The following is a 15,746-nucleotide window of genomic DNA, read 5'->3' as shown; positions in this document are numbered from 1 at the left end:
TCAAGATGAACCAACATAGGAAGGGCCCATTCAGAATATGGGCTTTCTTATGGCTCAATCCAACCATCCTGTCCATCGCTTTCCACACGATCCAGTCTATAGGCGAAGTAAGCTCGGTTTGTATTTGAAATGAGTCAAGCTTAATCAATTGAAATTAGACTCGAAATTAATTTTAAGCCAAAGTTTGAGCACAGGTTTAATTTATCGGACTGTCTCTCAGATCGATAAAGAATAATTCATATTTTTAATTATATATATATATATATATATATATATATATATATATATATATTTGGTTATATATGTTTAATTTTAGTTTCTAGAGCTAAAACCACCCAACATGCAAGTCAAAATTAGAAACAATTTTGAATAGGCTCGAATTAGATATGCCTAATTCAAGTTTGATGTATTAGATTAGAGTGAAACTAATTTTAAGCTAAGCTTAAATAGAGTCCACCTCGATTAAGCTCGGCTCAGTTCTACCCCAACTACCTCAAACCCCAACCTTTCAAGAATAATTTTGGTACGGGCCAATCTCTTTGGGTCAACCCGAGTCCCCTTTAGATTATCAATATTATGTTTGTGGACTGTGTAATCTCGTAATTAGATTTTGTCATAATTTTTTCTCCCTTGCAGATCATGACTCCAAGATATCTAATGTCAATATTTATTCTCTGATGACTAGTTTACTCCTGAGCAAGAGAAATATAAATTAATGCTATATCACTATACTATGTAAAGTGCACAATGTCAACCCTATAGATTTATCTAAGAAAGTGACATTTTTTTTAATCAATGCATTATATTATATAAATAAATAAGAGAGTTGTCATTGACCTAATACTTTAATCCACAGCAAAATGTCAACTGCAAATATCAAAATCAAACGTCTTTCATTTATCAGTTTATCACTACATCTCTTTTTTTTTTAATTAATATGGTTGACAGAACACCTATTAGTTAAAGCTTAATGTTCATAATTAACCCCCGAATGAGTTAAGAGTAGTGTGGAATCTTGCTTATACGGGAAGTCGTATCACGATCCACTTTTATTAATATGAATCGTAACCAATGCATGTTGCTTAGATTGGCATAAGGTATGATTCCTACGAATATTCGATTGTTTGCTCTACTGGCGAAGCAGCTGGTTGTCAAATAATTAACTTCAAGGAATTCCTGAAATAATTAGTGTGCTGTTAGAGATTTAAAAGTTCCAAGATGAGTTGTTGTGTAGTCTTGCAGTATACGATAGGGCGTTTCTATCGATATGATTGATTTCGAAGCGTGCATGGACATCTTTTGACAATGAGGAATGCATAAAAAAATTTGAAGTATATATCAATGCTCTTAATTAACAAGTAACTTTGGTTGTTTCTTAAAAAAATTAACTAGTAATTTCAAATACGCATTAATGGATGGGCCAATCTTGGGGTTAACTATATATTATATATTGTATGATAATAATGAGAGACTGTAGACATAGTTTTATTGAGCAAATGGCCAGATACTGGGGTTATAGGCAAGTGTATTTGTGCACAGTTCCGTTAATCCACGGGCTGTGTTAGTTAGTTGTTCTGGAATTAAAGACAAATTAATCTGATGGTCTTAAGCTTTTTTTGTTTTTTTTTTTAAATTTAAATTTCTGGATGGAAGTAGGGATAATTCTTGAGGGATTTAATTAGCGTTACGACATGGATCTTTAAGGTAAAGATACTGTCGCTGTCCTGAAAGTCATAAACTGGGTTGTCTATGAGGCGACGATTAATTAATCGGAACCAATGAAATCGTCTCAAATGTTAGAAAGGTTGACATATTTTTATTGATTTTATGAAATAATATTAAATATTGGTGATGTAATTTGATGGTGAAGGGATGTATGTAGAGTTAGTTGATCGTCATATTTTAATACTCTTAGTCTATACGACCTCTTCCGTTCGAAAAGAGAGTATATTCCTGTGAGTTATTCCGTCTCGCGTGTGTATATATATGCTTCTCCGAACGGATATCTGAAACAACCACCACCCTTCTCACCTCCACTGCCAAGCTTTCTCTTGTGCTCCTCTCTCTCTCTCTCTCTCGATCTTTCTCTCTCTCTCTCTTAAGGTGAGCAGTCCTTAAGTCCCTTCAATATATATGTGTGTATATATATATATATATATTAGGTTTTAAGAAGTTTGGAAAGTTTTACTTGTCTCTAGCGACGTAATAACGATCCTTCTTCTTGCAGGGAATTACGAGGAAGATCGAGTAAAAGAGTAACAAGAAACAATGGTGAGGGAGCAGCTCCGGGTGTTGAGCACCCTCGATGCGGCGAAGACGCAGTGGTACCACTTCACCGCCATCGTGATCGCTGGGATGGGCTTCTTCACTGACGCTTATGACTTGTTCTGCATCTCCCTCGTCACCAAGCTCCTCGGCCGCATCTACTACTTCGATCCAAACTTCGATGCCCCTGGAAGCCTTCCCCCTAACGTGGCATCAGCCGTTAATGGCGTTGCGTTCGTCGGCACGCTCGCCGGCCAGCTCTTCTTCGGGTGGTTGGGAGACAAGCTCGGACGGAAGAGCGTCTACGGCTTCACCCTCCTCCTCATGGTGGTCTGCTCCGTCGCGTCCGGTCTCTCCTTCGGTCACTCGGCGAAGGGGGTGATGGCGACCCTCTGCTTCTTCCGATTCTGGCTCGGCTTCGGCGTCGGCGGAGACTACCCGCTCTCCGCCACCATCATGTCCGAGTACGCCAATAAGAAGACTCGTGGTGCCTTCATTGCCGCCGTCTTCGCTATGCAAGGTTTCGGCATCCTCTTCGGCGGTATCGTAGCTCTTATTGTGTCCGCCGCGTTCAAGAACAAGTTCGATGCACCGCCCTACAGCGTCGACCGAGCCGGCTCCACCGTCCCGCAAGCCGACTACGTCTGGCGGATAGTCGTCATGTTCGGTGCCATCCCGGCCGCGCTCACCTACTACTGGCGGATGCAGATGCCCGAGACGGCGCGGTACACCGCCCTCGTCGCCAGGAACACGAAGCAGGCGGCCGCCGACATGTCGAAGGTCCTCCAGATGGAGATCACCGAGGACGTCGAGAAGATCGATCGTGACGTCGTAGGCGGAGACGACTGGGGACTTTTCTCGAAGCAGTTCGCCCGCCGTCATGGGCTCCACCTCCTCGCCACGACGACGACTTGGTTCTTCCTCGATATCGCCTTCTACAGCCAGAATTTGTTCCAGAAGGACATCTTCAGCAAGGTAGGGTGGATCCCCAAAGCCTCCACCATGAACGCCATCGAGGAGGTCTTCCGCATTGCCCGCGCCCAGACCTTCATCGCCCTCTGCGGCACCGTCCCCGGATACTGGTTCACCGTCGCCCTCATCGACATCGTCGGACGTTTCTGGATCCAGCTGATGGGCTTCTTTATGATGACCGTCTTCATGCTGGGCCTCGCCTTCCCCTACAACCACTGGACCACCCCCGGAAATCACGTCGGCTTCGTCGTCATGTACGGGCTCACCTTCTTCTTCGCCAACTTCGGGCCCAACAGCACCACCTTCATCGTGCCCGCCGAGATCTTCCCCTCGCGGCTGCGCTCCACGTGCCACGGTATCTCAGCCGCCGCAGGTAAGGCCGGCGCCATGATCGGGGCCTTCGGTTTCCTCTACGCCTCACAGTCCAAGGACATGTCCTCCCGGGACCGCGGCTACCCTGCCGGCATTGGAATCCGCAACGCTCTCTTCGTGCTCGCCGTCGCCAACTTCCTCGGCATGGTCATGACCCTCTTCGTCCCCGAATCGAAAGGGGTCTCCCTCGAGGAGATGTCCAAGGAGAACGTGGCCGAGGATGAAGAAGGATCTACCAGAGTCTAAGGTTGTTAATATCTAATTAATTGCTGTTTCTTGTTGCGTGCTTGCATATGTGTCCTTTTTATCGTCCTTGTAATTCTCGTTTGGCAAGTTTTTGTGTATGTTTGCGATGTAATTGATGCTTGTATCAATAATATTTATCAACATTTTGTTTTGACAGTGATTAATCTTATTAAATCTACTGTCCCCACAACTTTATGATATTTTTCCCATAAACTTATTAAATAATGATATTAAATCTCGGCCGAATTATGTTATTAAAAATTGATGAAAAGACCTGAAAATTGAATTATGAAAATATAAAAAGAAACAAATATCTTAGGCCGTGTTCACTTGAAATTAATAGGATTAAAATAGAAATATAAATTCCTATTTATTATTACCAAAATAATTAAATTAATTTAAAAATAATTATTTTGATGTTCATTTGTATTCTAAATGATTAAATATATATTTTATCCCATGTGCTTATGCCAAAATTACTTTACCCAATTAACAATGCGTACTCAAAAAATTTTAAAAATTAAATTGAAGGCTGAATTATCACAATTTTAATTTTTTACGAACACAAATACCCTTTTCCTCATATATAAGTATTTCTTTTTTTTTTCAAAAAATATCCACATATTTTCTTCCCTTTCTTTCTAGATTGTATCAAATATTATAATAAATTTTACTAAACCTAAGTTTTCTTTATGGAGTTTAATAGTTATATCACATCTATAAATAAGATAAATATGAATTTAAAAAATAGATTAAAAACTCATCTATTTTGCTTAATTAATATAAATGGGCATTTTAGTCATTTGAGTATAGGGGTGTCAAAATAAACGAGCGGCTTAAGCTCGGCTTAAGCTGAGTCGAGATTAAGCTCAAAATTGAGACTCAATTTGAATTCCGAGCCAAGCCTGAGCCAAAGCCGACTCGCTCAAGCTCGGCTCGATAGGCTCATTGTGTTAAAGATGATTCAAAGAGGTGTCAAGTTTAGGAGTGGCAGGGGTAGATTCTATCATATATATTGCTTGAGGGTAGAAGTAGAATATATATTTAATGCTTGGATCTCTTTGGGTTATCCTTTTCAATTGCACACCTCACCAACTAAAGGAACAATGCAACTGCTTTCCTCCTACTCCGACCTCATCACGATCCTTCTCCTTTGGCCTCCTCATTTGACCTCCTCCTTCGATAAGTCGTTGTCGCCGCCTCCTTTGGCAAGTTGTCGCAACCACCGTTGTAGCCGCCACCTCCATTGAGCTCCTCCTCTTCCTTCGGCAAGTCATCGCCGCTGCCATCGCTACCTCCTTTGGCAAGCCACTGCAGCCGTCGCCTCCAATCAAGATCAGACTCAGGCTCGGGCTTGGGTTAGCTTGAACTCAGGCTCAGCTCGATTTGAGCTGAGCCGAGCCTAAACAACAAACTAGGCTTGAAACTAATTTCGAGTCGAGCCTGAGCTAAATCCAGCTCGCTTAGGCTTGGCTAGTTTACATCCCTAGTTGAGCGGCTCCATTAAATCTGACAAAAAAACCGACGGTTTCACTTTAGTCGTAAGTATAGAGACTAGTTTGAGACTTTTTAAAGTACATGAGAATAAAATAATTTTAGGTATAAGTATAGATAGCTAAAATATATTTAACCCTATTATACGATAATAGTACAATAGTTATATTTGGCACAATATTAACTAAAAGAAAAGATAGATTTTTTTTAATAAAATTATAATAAATACTTTTTAATTTGATATAAATTAGATTGATGGGATAAATATTAATAATAAATTAGTAGTTTAGTTAGTTTGTAATATAAGATATAATTTTCATAGTATACTTGTTATAAAATAGGGCTATTAGCAACTTCGAGAGTAAGGTGCAACTTCTGCTAATATCTCCAAAGATACGGCAGGAGATACAGGTTATGGCAAAAAAGGTTCATAGTTTAAAGCCAGAACCAGAAGGAATAAGTATAAGATTCCCTCTCAAAGTATTATAAAATAAAACATAAAAAACACCTAAAATAAAAGAGCGCAGAGAGAGAGAGAGAGAGAGAGAGAGAGAGAGAGAGAGAGAGAGAGAGAGAGAGAGAGAGAGAGAGAGATTAAAAAGAAAAAAAAACCTAACAATCTAGCAGAGACCTTGCTATTTTGGTGACTTTATCCTCAGTAAAACCGAACTTCTTAAATGTATCCAAGTAAGCCCCACTGGCACCAAAATCCTCCACACCATGTACCACGCCGCCTTGTCCGACGTACTCCCTCCACCCGACCGGCGATCCAGCCTCGACGCTTACCCGTTTGGTCACCGTTGGAGGTAGCACACTCTCCTTGTACTCCTCCGTCTGGCAATCAAACAGTCTCCAGCACACAAGTGATACCACCCTGACCCGTCGTCTCTCTCCCCTCAGTACCTTGGCACTTGCCTCACATAGACAGAGTTCTGAGCCTGTACCTATCAATATAATCTCCGGTAGATCATTGCCAGAATTGTCACTTATAATATATCCACCCTTCTCTACATCGGAAACCGATGTGCCGTCCAAGTTAGCGGTGACCTTCTGCCTCGACAAGGCAATCACGCTCGGCACATCTCGTTTAGCAATTGCAATCTTATATGCACCCGAAGTCTCATTACCATCAGCAGGGCGGAAGACTAAGAGACGGGGGATAGCTCTGAGCCCCACGAGCTGCTCAATTGGCTGGTGGGTAGGTCCGTCCTCGCCGAGACCGATCGAGTCGTGAGTCAGGATATAAACAACTCCGGCATGACTCAGAGCTGATAGTCTCATTGAATTCTTCATGTAGTCAGAAAATGTTAGAAATGTCGCGGCAAAGGGAATGAGTCCACTGCCATGCAACGCAATGCCGTTGGAGATCCCAGCCATCGCGTGCTCACGAACTCCGTATCGGACATTGCGGCCGGTTGCAGATACGGGCGGCCGGAAGTCACCATGGCCTTTTAGGTGGACTTTGTTGGAGTTTGCCAGATCGGCACTTCCGCCTATCAATCCAGGAAGCATCTTGGCAAGTTCATTCAAGCACTTTTCAGAGTATCCGCGAGTGGCATCAACTGGGTCAGAAGTAGACCATTTCTGTTTACACATTAAAGGTCATGAATCATCTGCCCTTCATTCTTATATGAACTAATCATGAAGGATGATTACCGGCAATGCATTCTCCCATCCAGCGGGCAAGCCACCTCCAAGAAGGACCTTGAATTCCTTTGCCTCTTCAGGGTATTTAGCTTGGTAGTCTCTGAGTGTAGAGTTCCATCTCTTTTCCAAGATTTCTCCATGTTCCGCTTGCTTCTCCATTTCCCTGGCATAGGTAGTCTATCTAGTTTAACATAAATCCTTGCTATGTTGACCTATCTAGTTCAACATGAATTCTTAATTTGCTTGGCTTACCTGTAAACCATGGGAATTATGTGAAATGCTTCGCGATCCACCCATTTAACTTTTTCTCTCATTCTTTTCACATCATCGCCTTTGAACGTACCATGATGTGCTCTTGAAGTGCCCTCCTTAGCAGACAACCTTCCTATCAATGATTTAACCTGCAAGTGCTTAAAATTAGATTTCTACTAGAAACTAGAAAAACGTGAGATGCCAGAGCAAGATCACTTGCTTTAATAAATGTTGGTCTGTTAGTCTCATTGTGGGCAGCTCGTATGGCTTCTCTAAATGATCTACTATCCTCATGTACATTCTCAACCGTTATAGTATTCCAACCAAGAGCTTCAAAGCGTGCCACTATATCTTCAGACAAGGAAAGCATTGTATCTCCATCAATTGTGTTATGGTTGTCATCATAGATAAGAGTGAGTTTATTTAGCTTCCAATGACCAGCAAGCGAAGCTGCTTCATTTGATATCCCTTCCATAGCACATCCATCACCCATGATGCAGTATCTGTGTTATAACAATTAAATGCTTCAAAGTTTACCAAACTGAAAATTGTTTAAATTGGATTGATAAAATTCGCTTTCTTACGTGCGGTGGTCAACTACCATGGCATCAGGTTTATTGAAACGTGCAGCCAGGTGAGCCTCTGCAAGAGCAAGGCCAACAGCATTTGCAACACCTTGTCCAAGAGGTCCTAGAAATAGAATAAGGGATGCTTAATGAACACAACTTGAACTAATTAATAAACAGACATCTAATAACACCTATACTAAAGTAAATGAATAAGATGTTAGAAGATTTACCTGTTGTGACTTCGACACCAGGAGTCAGGACATTCTCAGGATGACCAGGTGTCCTACTACCCAGCTTACAAAGTCTTTTTAAATCTTCCAGCTGAAAGAGCCCAAGGAAATCCAAGCTTATCAGATTCTATTTGTGATTTATAATAATCCAGTGTCCAAATCCACACTGATGATCGCCTGGAAACCACAAATTAATGACACAACCATGCAGGTGATGCTTGAAGAATGGACAATCTTATATTTTACGAAGGACAAGCTTCTAGGAAAGTTAAGGGTCATTGTTCTATAATTTAGTAGCAATGACTTTGTCCTATTAAGTAATCTTTAACGAGTTCATACCTCATTTAGCATTGCAAAACCGACCTGTGACCAAAATTTATTAAGAAGAATGACTACCGCTACAGCGCAATGAGAGCTCACTGTTACAAGTATGAACGTAAATTTATTCGTGAGGATTGACTCATATTTCCAACTATATCTAGCCTATGATTAACCTGCAACTCTCTAAAGGAAGACTTATTAAGAAGATAACATTCATCGCTAATTGGGGATTTCACTCGGCTACCGAAATGGACATTCATACATACATTGTAGAAACTGACCAAATTAAATACATTGACATAAACTCCATGCAATTCCAACTACCAGAGATAAAGAAGAAGTACATCACCTGGATCGACTCGAAGCCGGCGAGGTGCATGCAGACATACTGAAGCAGGCACCCATGGCCGGCACTGAGCACAAACCTATCTCTGTTGAACCACTTCGGGTTCTTGGGATTGTAGCGCATGACATGGCGGTAGAGGTGATAGCCCACCTCGGCCATCCCGAGGGGCATGCCGGGGTGTCCAGCTTGCGCGCACTGGACCGCATCAACGATGAGCATTCTCATATTGTCCACGGCCCTGCGATCGATCAAACTTTGGAAGAAGACGTCGTCTTCTAGATAAGAATTCTCCTTGGCTAAGTGCCCGTTTAGTTTCTCGAGTTCTTCCACCCATGAGAGCCGGTAGTCCTTGGATCGGTAGAGGTGGGCTTTGATGCGGAGTTTGGGAAAGGTGGTTTTGGGTATGCGAGGGGAGTTGAGGGGAAGGAGGGGTTTGGGGTTGTAGAAGAGGAGGGAGGAGAGAGCCATGGCAAAGGATCGAGGTGGGAACAAGGGGAAGGAGACCGAGTGTTTGCTAAATGCTAAGCACGCGACGGTTTTGGACGCGTGGAAGGAGATCGCATGCACACGACGCGAAAAGAACTACATTAAACATTTACTTCAGGCCCGATTAGATAGGCCTAGCCCAGTCAAGCCAGTTAAAGAACGGGCTCCGTCTTCGGTGCGACCCGCCAATATGAGGCCTAGTTATTCGACGAAATGACTGAGAGACCAATCAATACATTTTTGCTGAATGCTTTTATTATGAAAGGTATCCTTCGTATTCTTGCTTTAAGAAGTTTGGAAACTTAGATACAATTTGTTCTTTCTTTTATACTTCTTATTTCCTTGTGTAGATGTTTTGAGTTCATTGTTCTCCTTAGTTCCATGGAAGATAATAAAATTATAAAAATACTGTAAACATCTCCATGTGAACGATTAGAGAGAGGAACATATCATGTTTTGATGTTATAAACTATAACTAATGGTCCAGACATATTTAATTGTGAGAAAGAAAAATGAGAAAGAGGTGTTCAGAGCAATTCTCAGGGATGATTTGAAGACATTTATACACATAAGTATTGAAAGATAAAGAGATCCATAAATTGACCATTAAGTAGTGATTCATTTGCTGATGGTTACCGTGATGTTTGATGCTAAGCTTGATAAAGGGAACCTTAATTATCTTTGCAGTTGTTTCATGTGTGCATCAATATAACTCTTAAAAGTATGTTTCAAATTTTCTCAGATTGCAACATGCTTTGATATACTTTTCAATCTCATATCAAACTGCCAAATTGAAATCATACGACATACTCTAGCAAGCATGCATGACTTGTAGATATTTATGAACATCAGAAACTGGCCATACTGTTCAGGACAGTGGGGAGACAAGATTTGACTACAATTATTCAAGATAGCAGTAGCTATCATCTGACAGAAGAATCCATAAATATATCAGTTGGCTGGCTTTGGTGGATGTAGCTTGTTCCAAGATTCCAGATCAATGGAATGGTGACCGTCTATTCCAGCTCCATGGTACTCGTTTCCATAACGATCGCTCCTGACACCAAAGGGCTCTCTTTGCTGATCAACATTGTTTTTGACTCCATCTCCAGTCATTGCCTCCTGGGAAGCCTCAGTAAGACTTGTGCCCGTAGGATTTTCCAATAGCTGATGCCTGATTATAGTAGCCGTGTGCAAATAATGATGATGCAGGAGATCTTTACTCATAGAAAGCTTCATCTTGCAGTTGTAGCTATCTTCAGAAGATTCCGCTGCAGTAGATGCATATAATGTTAGCACTAGAAGGAATTTTAAGCTGCGGAGTCTCATAGTTGCTGCCCTGTTGTTCCTACCATCAAACACCGCCAGAAGCAAATGAGGTATATCTTGGTAATACTACATAATGGGAAGTAGAATACATTAAATATGCTCCAGTAAAGGAGATTATGTGGATGGATAGTTTAATAATAGTGGAGGCTGGTAAAAAGTTATAGTGAGTGGTCACGAACAACCAATGAGAATAATTCTGAATCCTGAACAGTTTTTTGTTTAGACTATTGGAGAGCTTGATATGCAATGTTGCACTCATTATGAGTTGTATTTACAAAGTAAAGATGTTGTCGTGGAAAAACCTCACCTAGTGGTAATTAAAGAAGTCATCTTTCTTAAAGTGCAAGCCACTCACTTAGTGGCAAAACTATTTACTAGTATCAGGACTTTAACCTAATTATTTCAATTCCTTCAACGTCTTGCTTTATATTGCTTTTAGAACTGATCCAATGCATCTCTTTGATAGAAAATGAAATTAGTCAGTTTGCTTTGTTAATTGCATTACTACCTTAATACCAGCTAGCATTATTGTAGTAGCCTCAGTGTGGCTATTTATCTATCAAGATGTCAATTTAATTTGCCTTCTCTGCACTACAATCACCTCATTTACTTGTGTAGATTATCTGACATTGTTTCATGTAAAGATAGGGTATCTCAAATAAAGTTTGCCTTATGTATGTTTACCAAGATGATTGACATTTGATTACTGTTCTCTCATGATTTAGTGTGCTGTTGGAAAAGCACAAGCTCACTGAATGCTGATTGATTTATTTCTCCTTTTCTCATATTCTCTGTTGCACAACCAATTTTGTTTCTTGTGGCATTAGACTATAACATTGAAGATTGATGCATTTACATTCTTTTCCTTTTTACATCAGAAAGCATAGTGAAAAGTAGGATTTAATTTGGAGGTCATTTTACACTAGGAATTCTGGTGGACATAAAATAATATGATAAATTACCAATTTGAGGAAAAATGAGTCCATCCCACTAACCATGTCTGAATATGGTGGAGGCCAGATAAAAGGACTTTATAGTTCATCTTTCACTATAAAAAGCTTATCTCTCCTTAATTTATTTCTAACAATACAGGCTCACAATTTTCCAAGATTACTTCTCTGCAGGTTTACAGATTGCCTTCGTTTCTCTTCCCTTCAATTCTTTTAATATGCTGAAATTATGTAACGAACAGCTGTGACTATATCTTCTTTATTGATATGTTTTATATCTCCTTCCTTGTTAAAGTGCAGGCAAGATCAAGTATGAAGTCATTAGTTCTTGTTCTCCTTGTAATTGCGACACTCGTTACCTATGGTTCTGCCATGAATAGAATGGCTTTAATGGATCATTCAAGTATTGGTGGAGGGATCGCAAAAGCTAAAACCACACTGGGGTACTTTGGCGGGAGTACTGTTGACAACCACCATAGCATACCTAGAGATCAGTATAACAGCCGTGCTGGTGGAAGCACCAGCCAGCAACCTCCAGGAGGAGAAGATGGAGGCAATCAAGGAAGCGGGGGTGGTGACATAAATAACTAGAATTCGGAGAATGTTTCTATTTTAAGTATCTGTCTGCAAGATTTGTATTATGTATAATTGGACAACTACCAGTGTACGCGTTTGAACTTAGCGTCTCACTGAGTAATATAGTTGCTTTTTCCACTTTAAGAAACGATCGTGATTAGTGAACATAGTAATATATACATGCATATATACATAAGAGAGTGAATTTCACAAATCTGCTGAAGTCTGATACTTTGTAACAGCTAAAGAAAGAAAACAGAGAGATAGATGACTGAAGATTAAAAAGTAGATTGTCTTTCCTCCAGATTTGGATACAAAAGAGTTGTTATGGTCGACAAGTATGCCTCCAATCATTTTAATAAACCAAGTATGTTTGTATTGCCGAAGCTACTATACTTGTTTTGGTCTGCTGTATGCTTTGCTGATATTCTCCACATAGTAGTCTCTTTCTAACAGCTGAAGGAGCACCTCCAATTCCATAGGAAAACCTCCAATTCCATAGGAAAGTACATGTAGCTACAGGCAGTTGGTACTTTTTAATTATAACAGTCACTGTACCAGTAGTTTTTAGTTGTATTTGTAAAGAAAATCCTGACAGTAGAAGCAAGAGTAGTTTATATGTACACGTAGCATCTTCAAATAGAATATTATCCACTGCTGTGGTTCTCTACTATACCATACAGACAAAGGCATTAATAATTTAAAGGAACATCTTTCTTGTCCATTCCCTTTGTAGAGTCCTGCTTCATGTCTGTCTCTCACACCACCTGCAGGAAAGCTAACCAACCACTGGACAACTTTTCTTTGCACTAATTACTATATAATGTACAACTAACAATGACATATAACTTCCACCATATGCTGATTTGACTTTGGTGGATTCCCCACAACATCAACTTTCTAATCCATAATGCTCCCATTTGCTCTCCTACTCCTTTACAGAACAGTAATTATAATTAATATCCTTCTCAGGTTAACTTTTGGGCAAAAAGGTCATTAGCCTACAACCAAGATTTGCTATATCAGCTTAGTTAATAAGTAGCAAATAATTATGTGAACTGAGTTGTTTAAATAATAATCTTGGGCTCTTTATTTAGATTTATGGGCTATCTATCTAATGCCCATAAAGTAGAGTGACCCAAGTCCATACTCAAATAGTGGAAAGTATCCGTTGGAATAACTTCTGAGGTATTCATTTTCAAATTTTATTGTTGCTTAGTTTGATAAATTATAGTGGTGGAATTTAATATTTAGTATTCAAGAAATACAATGGCATATTTAAATCCCGACAGCTCAAAGCTGAAGACTCATTTCACCTCCCTGTCGGCGTAACGGTCGAATCCTCTCACAACCGTTTTCTATAAAGCACCCGCCTCTTCTCAAATCAACCTCATTCCCCAAAATCTCTTCTCCCCATTCCTCCACCCCCAAGAACCCTCCCCATTCCTCCAAGAATGTCGGTCGAATACGGAGATTCCCCAATGGCGCAAATCCCTACCTCTCACTCCGGTGTACCAGCCGACGGAGACGGCGTTCGCCGATCTCTTCGCTTTCATCTCCTGCATTGAGCGCGAAGCCGCCGCCTTCGCATCTGCGAGGCCATCTTTCCTCTCCCCAACCCTCCAAGAAACTTGATTTTTTTGCAAATTTTAACCTCTCCTTCTCCAATTCCAAATACCTCGTCTCCGTTCCCAACCCCGGCGACTCCGATGCCGTGTTCGCGACGCGGAACCAGGAGCTCGGCACCGCCCGTGCGCCAATGTTGCACAAGCGCGTCTGGTAGAGCGGGGAGTTCTACACCCTCGGGCAATGCGAGGCCAACTCCAAGGCCTCTCGCAAGAAACCAACTCGATTGGTTCAAAGAAGTCACGTTTCTGGACGTCCTTGCACAACGTTGATCCTCTTTGGCATGTATGATTATATCTATTTGAATGTACTCTATTTTCTTGACTTTCTTGATTTGAATTATGTGATTGTAGAGAGTCTTTCTGTTTTGATGTTTCTTGCCCAGAGTCTCTTCTATGCTGGGGGACAAGACGACATTATTATCTCCTGAAATTTCTTGTTGCTTCAGGGGTACGCTGCTGTAAGTAAAAGAGTTTCGTAAGATCAATTCAACTATCTTATCCGTATCGGTCATTGGATGATTTCATTTGGGTCTATTTTTTTTATGTTATTCTTATCTGTAGCAAGTGCTGATGTATGTTATCTCTCTCTCTCTCTCCCCCCAATTGGGGAATTCGTTGTGACATTTCCATGAGCTTATCATGTTGGATCCATCCAAGGTAATTCTCTCCTACAGACGTTGTATATCTACGTAGTTGACTGGTGTCTTTGAGGCACTGCCTTTGGGAAGTAAGTGTAGAAACTAGTTGGTAATGTTAGTTTTAGATAATTTTTTTTATCCTCCTTCATTTTCTGGTAGGAACGCACATTTAACTTTGTCATGTTTTTTCTGTGATACTCTTAGAGCTGTAGCTTGGGCGTTTTATTCTTTGACGGATCTGGTCGAAATTTTATTACAGCCCTTGCTTATATGACATTGTCTTGCATGATATCTTTATCTTAATTTCATCAGGCACAATTTTTGTCCGTGGGCATATAGTTTTATGATGGAATCAGATATAACAACCCTTACTTAATGGATTCCACATGAAAGTGTTCTTTCTCTTTGAGGCCGTGTATAACTTGATGTGTTAAAATGGTTTTAGGTTATGGGAGTTGTTCATATTTTTTTTCATGTTTAATTTTGTTCCACGAGTAGCTCTTCTCAGTAGAAGTTTACTAGCCTTAAGTCCAGGTATTTGGTTTTCGTTTGTGTTTTCCCTTTACCATTTCAATTTGTCTCGGAAAAGATGCTCCATCAATCTGAGTGCTAAAATATCTTCAATACCTTATATTCTGCAAAGTTGTGGTAAGAAAATTTTATGTTATGGTATGGGATTTGCAGATATTTTCCTTCTTTCATCTTGAATTTTTCATGAGTAGGTATTCTTCTCTGTAGAAGTTTATTAGTCTAAAGTTCCAGATACTTTCTTTTGTTTGCTTGTTTGTTTGTTTGTTTTTCCTGCTCACCTATGCCTTGGGAAGGTGCTGCCTTCTATTCATCATATCATCAAAGTTATGGTTTGATCTTCCTTTACTCTTTCTTGAGGTACGTCCACTTGGACTAAGTTTCTTGCTTATTGGTGTGCCATGTGTTTTCTATTGAATTTCACAGTTTATCTTGTAGTAGTTTATCTTATATCAGAAATACTGACACATGCTTTGTAAGATGTCCATTCCACACTGTCCATAAAACTCTCAGCAAGATCCATTCACTAGATTGCTCTAGATTTAGTGGAAGTGATATATGTACTATGTAGGCAGGGTCTCCTTCCTATTCCCATATGATAAAATACCTATCACAATGCCTAAGTATGTCAATGAAATGCAACATAAGAACATGCCATGGTATAATGTTGCAAGTATAGTAATGATACTCAGGCCTTGTGAAAATTGAAAAGGCTTGCTCTGGTAAGATGTTCAGTCTGTACTATCCATGAGACTCTCAGCAAGGTTCATTCACTAGATTGCTCTAGATTAAGGTAGAGGTGATAAATATATGCAGGGTCTCCTTCCTATTCCCATAAATCTTTTGGCATGGTGTCGAAACATGTCAAAGAAATGCAACATGAGAACATGCCTTGGT

At 40.4% G+C, this 15,746-nt stretch overlaps 2 protein-coding genes and 1 long non-coding RNA gene across 3 annotated transcripts; 2 read left to right on the top strand and 1 right to left on the bottom strand.

The window, feature by feature from the left end:
• Positions 1–2,012: 2,012 nt before the first annotated feature.
• Positions 2,013–4,009, top strand: LOC140761296 (probable inorganic phosphate transporter 1-3). The gene is made up of 2 exons (XM_073098569.1): positions 2,013–2,103; positions 2,228–4,009. Exon 2 carries the CDS (start codon positions 2,269–2,271, stop codon positions 3,853–3,855), a length of 1,587 nt encoding a protein of 528 aa, XP_072954670.1. The 5' UTR covers positions 2,013–2,103; positions 2,228–2,268; the 3' UTR covers positions 3,856–4,009.
• A 1,816-nt stretch (positions 4,010–5,825) lies between these two features.
• Positions 5,826–9,458, bottom strand: LOC140760806 (transketolase, chloroplastic-like). Its single transcript, XM_073097825.1, has 7 exons — positions 8,718–9,458; positions 8,048–8,138; positions 7,833–7,938; positions 7,469–7,751; positions 7,249–7,397; positions 7,006–7,159; positions 5,826–6,933 (listed from the first exon to the last, which is right to left on the bottom strand). The coding sequence occupies exons 1-7, from the start codon at positions 9,180–9,182 to the stop codon at positions 5,962–5,964; spliced, it is 2,220 nt and encodes a 739-aa protein (XP_072953926.1). The 5' UTR covers positions 9,183–9,458; the 3' UTR covers positions 5,826–5,961.
• Positions 9,459–10,979: 1,521 nt separating this feature from the next.
• On the top strand, positions 10,980–12,251 carry LOC140760807 (uncharacterized). Its single transcript, XR_012104492.1, has 2 exons — positions 10,980–11,653; positions 11,780–12,251. It is a non-coding gene; the product is annotated as an uncharacterized lncRNA (long non-coding RNA).
• The last annotated feature ends 3,495 nt before the right edge of the window (positions 12,252–15,746 follow it).

The sequence above is a fragment of the Typha angustifolia genome, chromosome 6 (assembly GCF_048772165.1).
Source record: "Typha angustifolia cultivar Huaian chromosome 6, ASM4877216v1, whole genome shotgun sequence".
NCBI classification, from domain to species: domain Eukaryota; kingdom Viridiplantae; phylum Streptophyta; class Magnoliopsida; order Poales; family Typhaceae; genus Typha; species Typha angustifolia.
The sequence above is the reverse complement of the archived record's forward strand: the minus strand, read 5'-3'. Positions and strand labels throughout refer to the sequence as shown.